A 13,133-nucleotide genomic window follows, 5' to 3' on the forward strand; every position below is an offset into this window, starting at 1 on the left:
TAGCTGTGAACACAAGCAGCGACGCTGGCTGGCACAGCCCTAGGGCCAGGCAAGGAGAACAGGAAATGCATCCCTGAAGCCTGTGCCGGGGTGGCTCTAATGATGTAATGATGCACGACTGACCTCCCTGGTCCCAACGATCATGTTTATTGAAAAGTCGTAAGCAGAATTTTAGACATGACAATTAAACATGGAGCAACTACAGAGATCTTGGGGACCACAGCTACAGTTGCTGCTGAGTTCGGGGGAGGGCTGGGCCAAGTTCCCATAGGGGCAGCCTCTACTATGCTGTTGGCTTCATACTTCCTGAACCGGGAAAGGCCAAGGTCTAGTAACTGGATAAGAAGGGCGGTGGGGCCCCAAGGCAGCAGTGGGGTGCTTTCGGGAACGGCAGTGGGGCTTGGAGCTAAGGAGCAGCAATGGCGTAGCTCCTAGAGCTAGCGGGGGGTTGAGGGGGTGGCCCCCCAGGAGAACCAGGGGTGCTGGGGCTGCTGGAGAATCCCAGGGGCCGCGCGAGGAGTAAGGCAACAGGGAGAGGGAGGGAGGAACCTGGAGGGTGGGGGTAGGCAGCCAGGCTGCTCAGTGAAAGGAGAGGCCGCCCCCTCCCCCCCGCTCAGCCTCACAAGCCAGAGTAGGAGGCCTCTGTGGTCTCGGACCAGGATGACTCCCGGCGGGACAATGTTGGATGCCGCTGGTGCCCTCTATGGTCGGGGCAGCCCAGGCGCAGGAGTAGCATCCACATTCGCTCTCGGAACTTGACACCCACAAAGGCGTAGAGCAGTGGGTTGAGGCAGCAGTGCATATAGCCCAGGCCTGAGGTGACAGACTTGGCCACATCCACACGGCTTTCTCGGCCACAGTTGCGGTCCAAGGCCCCCAGGTCCATGAGGGTGTCTACCAGCACCACCAGGTGGTAGGGGGTCCAGCAGAGGGCAAAGGCCACCACGACCACCACAACCAGCCGCATGGCCCGCAGGCGCCGCTGGCCCCTGGAGACCAGCAGCACGGCCAGGATGCGGGCATAGCAGTAGGCCATGACCAGCAAGGGCAGGAGGAAGCCAGCAACGAGCTGCAGCCCACGCAGGGCCGTGCGGCCCACCTGCGGGAAGTTGTACTGACAATGCATGGCATTTAGGCGCTCGTCGCGGTTGGCCGACAGGAAAATGAAATCTGGGATGGCAAAGAAGAGGCAGAGCCCCCAGACGACCACACAGGTGAGGGTCACGCGGGCTGGGGGGCCCCGGCGGTAAAGCTGCGTGGCGTGCACGATGCTCAGGTACCGGTCAAAGCTGATGCAGGCGAGCAGGAGGGCCCCCGCATAGAAGTTGATGTTGAACAGGGCCCCGGCCACCTTGCAGAGGCCTGATCCGAAGACCCACTGGACGGCGGTGTCCACCGCCCACAGGGGCAGCGTGAGCACTAGCAGCATGTCGGCCACGGCCAGGTGGAGCAGGAAGGTGTCGGTGCTGCTCCGCGCCGCCCGCTGACTCAGCAGCACTGCTGCCACAGCGCCGTTGCCCAGAAGCCCCAGCAGGAAGAGGAGGCCATACAGGGCGGGCAGGAAGGCACGGTCAAAGTTCAGGCTGATGTCCTGCGGGCAAGGCGGGGAGGCACAACAGGAGTCGCTCTCATTCTCGGCATAGTCGTAGGAGGAGCTACAGTTCTCCAGGAGGTAGGTGAGCTCCGAGGCTTGGAACACCTGGCGTTCACTCATCTGTGGAGGGAGGCGCGGGGCGCACTGCATGAAGGCCTGGCGGTGCTCCTTGCTGCTTGGAGCGCGGTGGCTCTGAGGGGCTCCTCTGGGAAAGCAGGCCCCAGGCCTGGGCCGTCCCCTGGAACCGTCCCTGCCTTTCTTCCAAGGCTTTGCCTTTACTGAACTCGGGTCTGCCCAGCCTTGGACCACCCTTAGCACCGCCACCCTTCTCACCCTCTTGGGCTATCCCATCAGCCCAGGGATTGTGGGCCCCAAAGAGGGCTTCCCTCCCAGGTCAAGAGCCTTCCCTGCCCCCTCTCCTCTCTCCTGGCTCTTCCTGGTTGGCCGGCTAGCCCTTCTGTTTTCCGGGCCACACCTAGTTCTACTACCTTCCTCCAGTCCCCCCTCCCAGTCAGTCACTGGCCCTCCACTTCCCTCCTTAGTCCTTGCCTGGGGACCCCCAACTTCCTGCCCCTATGGGGCCTCTACACAGAAGCGCCCCCCCAGTCACGTGCTTTTTGCTCCCATTCTTCCCTTCCCAAACTCCGAGGCCATCTGCCACCCACTGGGGGCTCCCCAACCAAGCTCTAGTGGAAATATTCCTTACCCCGTGACCCTGCAAAGCTGCCCCCTCCCCAAGCTTCAAGCCTTCTCTGTGTCAATTTGGTCCCGCATGGAAGAGTAAGTTCCAAGTCATCGCTGAAGGAAGCCTTAGAGGCCATCCAGTGGTAAGCCTCTACCTCCCGCTTTCTGCAGATGAGGCACCAAAGCCAGACAGGAAAGGGGACTCGCCTGTGGTCATACATAAGTGGGGGCCAAGGTGGGTTCCCAATTCCCTGTCCCGGGGCTCCTTCGGCCACCACCCCTGCCTTTTCTATCTACTCACGCAGCCCTCAGGTGGCCCTGGCTCATGGGCCAGCCCTGACTTTCACCTAGTGTCCTGAGTGACGTTCTTCTAGTGTCTCTACTCTAAGCTGTGCACCGGACCCCTGGGCAGCAGCACTCACCTCAGGGACCATGGCTGGGCTGGTACTCTGGCTGTAGGGCTGTGTGCCGCCTGCCCCCTCTGCTTTGGTGCTTGTGGTCAGGAACCTACACTACACAGAGGAAGTGAGGGTTTCACATGATTCTCGGCAGCAACCTCTTCCATGGGGTTGTCTGTACCGGATCTCAGACCCGAGGCCCCGAGAGTTCTCATTCCAGTCATCCTCTACCCGGGCCAGGGGAAGCTGTTCTGGAGTAATTGGTCACAAGCCTGGGACCCAAAAGGCTGGGGCCATGGGGAAGGGCAGGTCCTCTGCGGGGAGATATTTGAAGGAGCAGCGGAGTCTGGGAAATGGAGGGCAGCCCTGCTGCCACTGGGGCAGAAGCTGCTTCTCCTGCATTGGGAGAGTCAATGCTCAGTGCACTGGAACTTGTGCTCCTCGGACCCAGGCTGGAGCAGATCCGTGCAAAGTTGCAGATTGCATTGCTAATCGTCTTAAGGCTGCAAAAGAGCTTAACTGTCTTTAAAAATGAAAATGAGGGGATCCCTGGGTGGCTCAGCGGTTTGGCGCCTGCCTTTGGCCCAGGGCATGATCCTGGAGTCCCGGAATTGAGTCCCGGGATCGAGTCCCACATCGGGCTCCCGGCATGGAGCCTGCTTCTCCCTCCTCCTGTGTCTCTGCCTCTTTCTCTCTCTGTGTGTGTCTATCATAAATAAAAATAAATAAGTCTTTAAAAAAATAAATAAAAGAAATAAAAATGAAAATGATTTATTTTGTTCATTTATTTTTAAAGGTTTTATTTATTTATTTGAGAGAGAGAGGGAAAGCGTGAGCCCAAGCAGGAGGGGAAGGGCCAGAGGAGAGGGAGAAGCAGGCTCCCTGCAGAGCAGGGAGCCCATGACACTGGGGCTCAATCCCTAGGACCCCAAGACCATGACCCGAGCCGAAGGCAGACGCCCAGTCGACTGAGCCACCTGGGCAGCTCCCCAAAATGAAAATATTTCAAAGCAGTCCATCACACTGAAACTAGTACTCCACTATTGCCCCACCCCACTAATCACCAGGGGACCAAGAAAGGGAACTACCTACTAGGCATGAGCCTGGTATGTGCTAGACAGTGCTTTAGGCGCTTTCTCTGACACAGCCTCACTTAAACCACACAACTCCCCTGTGAGGTGGGCGGTTATCCCCATGGTTAGTCCAGAATGGGGAGAGACCCTTCAGCAGACCCAACAATTAAGGCTGGGTGGTGGGAATGAAACCACGGCTTCCTCTCTCTTTACCACTCATCCCACTGCCTTTGGTGTTTTTCAGTGGGTAAACTGAGATATAGTCATGCAGTTAAAAACAAATGACCCAAAGCTATATATTTTGACGTGGCCACAGCTGGAAAAATCCAATGACAACATGGTGGAAAAGCCCAGTTGCATAATATCATGTAGAGTTGGATACCACTTACGTAAATTCTAGAAACCACACATATGAAGCAATACCGTGTTGTTTGGGATGCAGCTGTTTGTTCTAGGAGTTTCAAACCAGGGCTGGAGGAGCACCTGGCTGGCTCGGTCGGTGGAACACACAACTCTTGGTCTCGGGGCTGTGAGTTCAAGCCCCACGTTGGGTGGAGAGGTTACTTCAAAAAATGAGAATCTTCACAAAAAAATAAATTAAAAAAATAAGACAGGGACTGGAGATCCTAAAAATTCACAAGAGCAGTCGCTTCTGGGGCGAGAGGGAGAAGAATAGGGTTGGGTAAGAGGTTGGGCCCTCCTGATTTCGAGGGAAAGCTGTAAACAGCATCCATGGCAAGAGAGTGAGCCCCTTGCCCACTTTCTGTGGACAGAAGATGTGACTTAATCATTGCTCTAAAGAGCTTGTCAGCTGCAAGTTCTGGGCCACAGGGAACTGAGGGCCTGACAGATGCCAGGAGAAGCACAAGTGGACAGAACTGGTGAGTCCAGGTACCTCGACACTTAAGATGGGTAGGACTTGGCACCGGACTTCCCGCAGAGTGAGGAGGGAGGCTCGGAGCTGGGACCACGGTTTCTGGCTGCCGGCCTGTGAAGAGTTTCCACTCACAGGGTTTTTACATGTGAAAGAAGTGAGGATGACAAAAACCTCTGTCTGTTCCACTTAACAGCAGGTCTTGTGTTCTGCACAGATGTCCTTCATCCCCTTTCGGGTATTAAAGGGATCTTTTCTTTATGAAATGGCAGAAGAAATAGCCAATAGACCTGGAGATAGCTTGTGTTGGCCCAAGTGGACGACGGCCTGGGGTGGGGTGGCTCTGCGTCGAGGTTGGAAAGTCACTGGTCTGTGTGAAATTTAAAAGTCTAGGGATTCCTGGTCCCTTTCCTATGCCCCAGTCCCCATTGGGCACATGGGGACAATGATCCCCACCTGTGCGAGCTGTGGGACCTTGGACAAGGGACAGAGCTGTTTTGTGCTGGTCCCTCCATCAGGGTGGTTCTAAGATGAACTGAGCTCAATGGAGCTCACTGAGTTTGGAAGGTCCCTTCCAGGGCCCAGCACGTGATAGGAGCCTGGCAGAGAACGCCGAGTTGAGAGGGATGTTGGCCACACACGTAGAGTGACTGGGAGCCTCTCAGGTCAAGGGAGCCCCCGGATAGAGCCCCTGCCTTGTGGGGCATGCGGTGGTGGTAGGGGGTGTGTGTGCGGTGTGTGTGGGGGGGTAGGGGGCAAGGATTTGGCCTCCAGAAAGGCTTCCATGCCATGTAAAGTCAGGCAAATCATTTTGCTTCTCTGCCCCAGGTTCCTCATCTGAAAAGTACAGATATACACAGTCCCCATGTGGGAGGGTTGCTGCGTGGACTGCGAATGGTACATGGAGGTGCCTGGCACCCAGTAGGTGCCTGGTGAGCAGCAGGTCCCTCCTCCTTCTGGTCACTTTCCAAATCAGCCTCTCCAGGGGCCTCAGGATGGCAGGGCCATGGTAGGCTCCTGTTCCATGTCGCCACTCAGATCCTCAGAAGTGCCTTGGCCATAGTGCCTGGCCAAAGCCTTGCCTGCCCCTCTACCTTGGTCCCCTCCTGCCCCGAGCGGGCCCCCACAGCAGGTCAGAGGCAGGTCCAGCCCTCGGGGGCACCCACCTAGATGGAGTGGGGCAGGGGCTGGTGGGGGGGGAACGCCCACACTCAGAGTTTTGCTAGCTGTGCCCTCCTGCTTCTGCCTTCCTGAGCAGCCAGTGGGGAAGCTTCAGGAGGAAGTTACTCAGAGCGAAGCTGTTCCGGGCCCCACCTGCGGTCAAGGTGTGAAATGTGCACCTGTCTCTTCTCTGCCACCCATCCCCCTGTTTTTTTCTTTCTTTCACACCTCTGGGCTGTGGTTTGGGGAGATGGGAGGCTCAGAGGTCTGAGCCCTGGGCCCAGGCCCTCACAGGAAGGAAGGCTTCTACAGCTCTCTTTTGGGCCAGCCAGGGAAAGGGGCCGTTTCTTCCTCCCCTTCAGTGTCTGCTGCCTCACAGCCTCCCTCCTACAGCTTCACAATGCCACGTCCCCACACCCTGCCCCTGGTTCCAAAGGCCCCTAGCTGTCAGACAAGTGGGCTCAGTGAGGCCCTGGCTTCTTGTGGGGTTCGATTATGGCCTTGGCTGTGGCAGGGCCTTTCTTAACACGTGGGTTAAGAATAACACGTGGTTAAGAAGAGGCTTAACTAGCCCCACGAAGGAGTGTGGGTCTGCCCCCAGATGGGGCTGGGACTTCCACCGGCCCTTCTCTCCACAGAAGAAGAGTTTAAGTCACAGGGAGGCCCAGGGACTGGGATCCCCCTCTCGGGCCCTCTTCCACAGCTGCCTCCTGCAGCTCTGAGACCTACTGGGAGCTGAGAACATTTTAAGTGCTGGGGCCATGCGCTGGTATGCACTCCACGCCCAAGAGGGTGATTTCCCAAGTTGCAAGGCCCTTGTTCCTTTTGGGAGCAGAGCAGGAGGATGTTGCCATCATTTGTCAAGGCAGTTCAGGTGATGGGAACAGCAGGTGCCAAGGCAAGGAAATCAGGACCTAAGTACAGTGACCTTCGTACCATCCTGTTGCCAGTAGTGCCTGGGAACTGGTGCGTGAAAATAGCTTCCATTCAGCAAGACTTTTACTTCCATATACATGATATCTTTATTTTTATTTTTTTAGAATGAGCCAGAGAAGGAGAATCTTGGGGCTCAGCATGGAGCCCAACATGGGGCTCGACCTCATGGCCCTGAGATGATGACCTGAGCTGAAACCAAGAGTTGACACTCAACCCACTAAGCCACCCAGGTGCCCCCACATGATCTCTTCTAAAGAATGGAGATGGTGGTTCAGAGAAGCAAAGTGACTTGTCCCAGGCTGGGAGTGTGACAAGATTCCTATCTAGGCTTCTTTCTGATACACTATTCTGACTGCTGGGGCTGGAGACGCCTGCTCCCCTGCCCCCACCAAAGCACACTGCTGCCCAGGGACTGGTTCCTCTAAGAGTCATGCCTTACTCACTACACAGTCCCAACAGGCATCTTGTGTCCTAGAGTATGCTTTGGTAAAGCTCTCCACATCCCCATTCATCTTGCCCTGCTCCTCCCCTCTTACCAGGGAGAAGAAATGTCAGAATCTCCATGATGAGAGGCCTGGAGGACTAAGCAAAAATCTGCTAAGTGCCAAACACTTTTCACAATGTCCCCAGGAGAGTCTGTGTTGCTCCTAGAAAACTCCATCCCACAGAAGGCCAGCCCTGGCAGGCCTGGCCTGGAAAGTTCCCCATGTAGGGGGTCAGCATGCATCTGTTTCCACCACCCTACACCTGGGATGACATCCACCTCAGCCCAGGCCTGTCCAGTACAAGTGGCAATGTTGCTGATGTGCACAAATCTGGTTATGGAAACCTGATCTTGATGGGTTGTCAAGTTCCAGTTGCTCCCATAAAGAACTGGGGGGAGGGATCCCTGGGTGGCACAGCGGTTTAGTGCCTGCCTTTGGCCCAGGGCGTGATCCTGGAGACCCGGGATCGAATCCCACGTCGGGCTCCCGGTGCATGGAGCCTGCTTCTCCCTCTGCCTGTGTCTCCGCCTCTCTCTCTCTCTCTCTCTCTCTCTCTCTCTCTCTGTGACTATCATAAATAAATAAAATTAAAAAAAAAAGAACTGGGGGGATGTCCCTCCACACTGGTGAGCTGGGCTACCCCTTGGAACAAAGTCATGGGTGGGCCCAATGTTTGGTCGTTGCATTCCCTTGGGTTGCCCCATGGAGTAAGGTGAACCAGGTTAAGAAGAACAGCTGACATTTACTGATGATGTAACTATGTGCCAGGCACTATTCTGAGAGCTTTATTGGGATGATTTCATTTAATCGCTGTAACTATGTAGTAACTTTGACACTATGGCTCTTATCATCCCTGTTTTACAAATGACAGAGACACGAAGTTTAAGGAGCTCATTCAAAGCCACATGACCAGCAAGTGGCAGAGACCTCCCACCTTTGCTCATCACACTATAATACCTTTTAAGGTATAAGGGACTGGGATCAAGGTGTTCCAAGAGGACCACTTTGGCCTTATCTTAATGGTTCACACAGAGACCGTATTCATGTGTTAGCTGAATGAGTAAGAAGCCATCCAAAAGGAAAATAAAATTAATTAAACATTGGGGCTCCTGGGTGGCTCAGTGGTTGAACATCTGACTTTAGCTCGGGTGGTGATCCTGGGGCCCTGGGATCGAGTCTTGCATCGGGTTCCCCTTAGGGAATCTGCTTCTCCCTCTGCCTATGTCTCTGCCTCACTTTCTGCATCTCTCATGAATAAACAGTCTTTTAAAAAAATTAAGCTATAAGCAGCCCGCGTGGCTCAACGGTTTAGCGCCACCTTCAGCCCAGGGCCTGATCCTGGGGTCCCGGGATCGAGTCCCACGTCAGGCTCCCTGCATGGAGCCTGCTTCTCCCTCTACCTGTGTCTCTGCCTCTCTCTCTCTCTCTCTCTCTCTCTCTCTCTGTGTGTGTGTCTCATGAATAAATAAGTAAAATCTTTTTAAAAATTAAGTTAAAATTCTGAGATGATAGGCAAAATTTGACTATGGCCCAGAGATTTGACTATGGCCCATGCTATTTTGTAGATTTCAAAAATGTGATAAAAAAAAAAGTCTGTGGGAAATGCGCACTGAGATATTTTAAGGGTAAGGGGCGATCACGACTTCAACTTTCTTACCCAGGACTTGGAACACAAACAGGCAGAGTGAGAGAAGGTGAGGCAGGGATGAAGCAAACCAGGCAACAGGCAGATAATTACTGATACATGTGTAAGGGGGTTCTTTGTACTTTTGCAACTTTTCTCCAAGTCTGATACCACATCGAAATGAAAGTTACTGAAGGAATCTTCCTCAAGCAGGATGGGTTTGGTGTCAGATGCTATTCCGGAGACCAGCTTAGAAACCTTGAGTGAAGAAAAGTGGGGGCGGAGGCTGCCTGGGAACAAGGGTTCCCTGGCTGTGGCCCAGCGGCCTTGCCCAGCAGCACCGCCCCCTCCATCCCTCCATGTTCTCATTCATTTGGGGAATATAAATAATAGTGAAAGGGAATAGAAGGGAAGGGAGAAGAAATGGGTAGGAAATATCAGAAAGGGAGACAGAACATAAAGACTCCTAACTCTGGGAAACGAACTAGGGGTGGTGGAAGGGGGGGAGGGCGGGGGGTGGGGGTGACTGGGTGGCGGGCACTGAGGGGGGCACTTGACAGGATGAGCACTGGGTGTTATTTTGTATGTTGGTAAATTGAACAGCAATAAAAAATAAATTTATTATTAAAAATAAAATAAAATACTGCTAAACTGGAAAAAAAAATCCCTGTTTAACATCAAGGCTCAGACTTGATTGGCATTGATTAACAATAAAAATGCTCTCCTCCAGGTCCAGCCACCAAGCCAATATTCTGAAAGAAGTGCACTGTGGTGTTCTCCTCATTGACCAATCTGAAAAGAGAAATGGCCCCACCCGCACATAAACAATATATTTTAATGTTATTATAACTGGATGCCGGACCGGCAGTGAAAATTGATTTTATTCTTGTTGTATAAGATAAATATCTTTAATAAAATTCTCATTTTATTTAGGAAAAAAAGGAGAGATTTATTTGAAGAAATATTACAACATATATAAACTACATAAAGTCTTAATTTCCACTCATACAGAGGTAGATTTGATATAACGCATAATAAAAAACTTTTAAAATCCAGAATGCACAAAGTACTGTGCAGTTTGATCACTAAGTCATTAGTTGATAAGCAAACCTCACAGAGCAGCTCCATGTCAGCCAAGGCCACAAACACTGTGAACGACACATTTGAACTGACAGATTTTGACATGTTAGAAATACAACATCAGCGCATGTTGGGGATCCTTGGTGCCAGAAACAAGGGCGACAGGAGGGCAAAACTAGTCCTTAAGCAGTTTCCTCCTCCTTGGTTTTAACTGAGGCACTCTCGAGCTTTGGCCAGCACACAGCGCTGGTCTCCGAGCCCACGGCTTTGGCGGGGGCGGTGGCACAGCATTCCCCACCTGGCGGTGCCCATCTAGGATGTTGCCAAACAGCCGGTAGGTGTCCGCGAAGCCCTGGGAACGCTCAGGACGCGGTGCTGCTCAGGGTGGAGAACGCGGCCCTGCTTGCCCAGGGGCTCAGGGTTGGTGACGGTCGGGTCGGTGGTGCTGAAGAAGCCATCCCACTCCAGACGTCCCCAGGGGCCGGCCCAGGGGTTGTGCCTGTTCCCGGTGTGGGGCAAGCACCAGGGGACGAGGGTGTTGAACTGTCCAGCCGCGGAGTCCCAGGCTTTGCCCGCTTCCACACAGGAGCAGACCCCGCCGAGGCCCCCAGTGCTGCTGCAGCCGTTTTCCTGTCGCGGTCTGTGTACCGCAGCTTCCCAGCTCCCCTCCGCTGCTTGCCGCTCGCTCGCTCGCTCGCGGCCAGGCTCTTCTTACTTCCCGAATCCTGGGCTTCTTCCCTTTTCCCTCTGCCTGGCTACCCGTGACCTCTCAGCCCTGACTCCCTCCCAACACCCCCCAAGGCCTTTCGAACCAGGAAGGGAAATGGGGCCTGCTCTTCTTGAAGCTGCTCAGCACCCCCCAGAGAACATAAATTGTGCCTGAGGCTTTCAGGCCACACTGTCCTGGGCTCAGAGGCGCTGAAGACGGGGAATTGGGGAGTGTGTCCTTCAGAGGCTGTCACTGGCTGAAAGCCTGGGATTGTCTTTCCTAAATGAAAGCAGGCCCACCAAACTGGGAGAGTCACTGTCAGGAGGGCTGCTCTCCCTGAACTCTGGGCTAGGGCTCTTGGCTGCTGCTGGGCTCTCAGGAAGAGGAAAAGATGCACCCTGGAAACCCTGGTGCCCATGCCAGAGGTAGTCCACTGAGCAAACGGGGCTGACCAACGTCCCTCCCTGGGTGCTAACCTCGGAGGGTACCCAGTTAGTTGTGTTTTAAGCTGGCCTCCTGGGACCCTGCATGAGGCCCCTTGGTGATGGGCTTGATCTGATCTGACAGTTTCTGCCTGACTCTTGGGCCTTCTGGGCAAGTCCTCAACTAGCCACACACATTTCCTAAAATCCCAACAGAGAGCTGGCATTGGCCTCCAGGGGCTTTTTCCTGTGCAGATGCTGCTATGGCCCAGACCCTGCCTCCTCTGTGTTGAGCCCATAACTCTCCAGCTGGGCACCAAGTCATCTGCACAGGCCAGGGCATTGGTGCTTGGTGCTCGGTGGTCAGAGCTGAACTGGCCCTGTGTGAGGCAGTGTGGCAGAGCACGTGAGCACAAGGACAGTGGAACAGACTGGATCGGATTCCCGGCTCTGCCATTTACTGGCCCTGTGACCCTGAGCAGGTAATTTCACTTTGTGCTTTGGTCTCCTCTGTGGATGAAAAGATGCAGTATGCTGTATGTGTACAGATGCCCAGAACCCTGCCTAGCAACGTGGTTAGTACTAGGTGTGACTTGTTAGCTACCCACCTCGGTATGGCTGCCAAGGTAGGTGCTCCTGGGACCAGGCACACCCATAGGGGCAGCTTCGTTTGCAGTGAGATACGGCACACCAGGCTGGGAGGCCTGAGCCTTGGCCCTGCCTGAGTTGCAGAATTGGTCAAAGTGCCCAGGCCTTTGACCGGGGGGCCTGGGTGCCAGTTTTGACTCCTGCGCCCAAGTTTTCATGGGTAATGAGGTGAGAGATCCCTTCTAGACGAAGAACCTACCCATCTACTCAGAGCAGTGGGTACAGAATGCGCCAGGCCTTGGAAGCTCGTCCTTGCTTCCAGGGGTCAGGCCTTTAAAGGAGCTTGAGGGGACACCAAATAGTTTCCGTGGTACCCACAGTTTCCTTGCTAACAGAATACCACATTAATTGCTGACTCAGCCAAAATGTCTTGTTGATGATGATACAGATGGGCACCATCAACAATTAGGTAGAACTACGTACCAGGTGCTGTTTTATTTATTTATTTATTTATTTATTTATTTATTTATTTATTTATTTATATATATTATATATATATATTATATATATTATATTTAATTGAATGAGAGAGAGCATGAGGTGGGGGACAGGCAGAGGCAGAGGCAGAGGGAGAGGGAGAAGCAGACTCCCTGCTGAGCAAGGAACCCGATGTGGGACTCGATCCCATGACCCGAGCTGAAGGCAGATGTTTTACCAGCTGAGCCACCAGGCACCCCAAGTCCTGTTTTAAAGCACCATTACAGGGACGCCGGGTGGGTCAGTGGTTGAGTGTCTGCCTTTGGCTCGGTGGTGGTGGGGGGGGCGTGATCCTGGGGTCCAGGATTGAGTCTCGCATTGGGCTCCTTGCAGGGAACCTGCTTCTCCCTCTGCCTATGTCTCTGCCTCTCTCTCTGTGTGTGTGTGTGTCTCTCATGAATAAATAAGCAAAATCTTTAGGGAACACCTTGGTGACTCAATCTGTTGAGCCTCTGCCTTGGCTCGGGTCATGATCTTGGGGTCTTGGATTTGAGCCCCGTATGGGACTCCTTGCTAGCGGAGAGTCTGCTTTTGTCTCTCCATCTGCCTCTCTCCCTGCTTCTGCTCTTTCTGTCTCTCTCTCTCAAATAAATAAATAAAATATTTAAAATAAAATAAAATCTTTTAAAAAATAAAGCACCATTACACATACATATCCTCACAAGTCTTTGACATAGATTCTATTTAAATTCCTATTTTAAAGATGAGGAATCAGACGCAAATAAGTAACTTGCTGTGGTTAAACGACTAATAAGCAATAAGCAGCAGAGCCTGGATTTCAAACCAAGCAGTCTGGCTTCAAAGACCACACTTTTAACCACCCTCCTCTACTGCCTCAGGTTTGAAGAGGTCATCATTTGAATTTAAGAGGAGCAGAGCAGCCTGAAGCTGACCACCCCCACCCTCCTAGCTGGGCCTGGTGGAAGGGCCATTGTGCTGCTCATTATGCAAATCCCCAGCCAAGGTCC

General features: G+C 53.4%; 1 protein-coding gene across 1 annotated transcript; it reads right to left on the minus strand.

Moving 5' to 3' along the window:
- Positions 1 to 619: 619 nt before the first annotated feature.
- On the minus strand, positions 620 to 2,769 carry CXCR3 (C-X-C motif chemokine receptor 3). Its single transcript, NM_001011887.2, is given in 2 exon segments — positions 620 to 1,714; positions 2,701 to 2,769. Coding segments are annotated over 2 exon segments (1,107 nt in total). The 5' UTR covers positions 2,713 to 2,769.
- Positions 2,770 to 13,133: the final 10,364 nt, after the last annotated feature.

Source organism: Canis lupus, chromosome X (assembly GCF_011100685.1).
Source record: "Canis lupus familiaris isolate Mischka breed German Shepherd chromosome X, alternate assembly UU_Cfam_GSD_1.0, whole genome shotgun sequence".
NCBI lineage: Eukaryota > Metazoa > Chordata > Mammalia > Carnivora > Canidae > Canis > Canis lupus.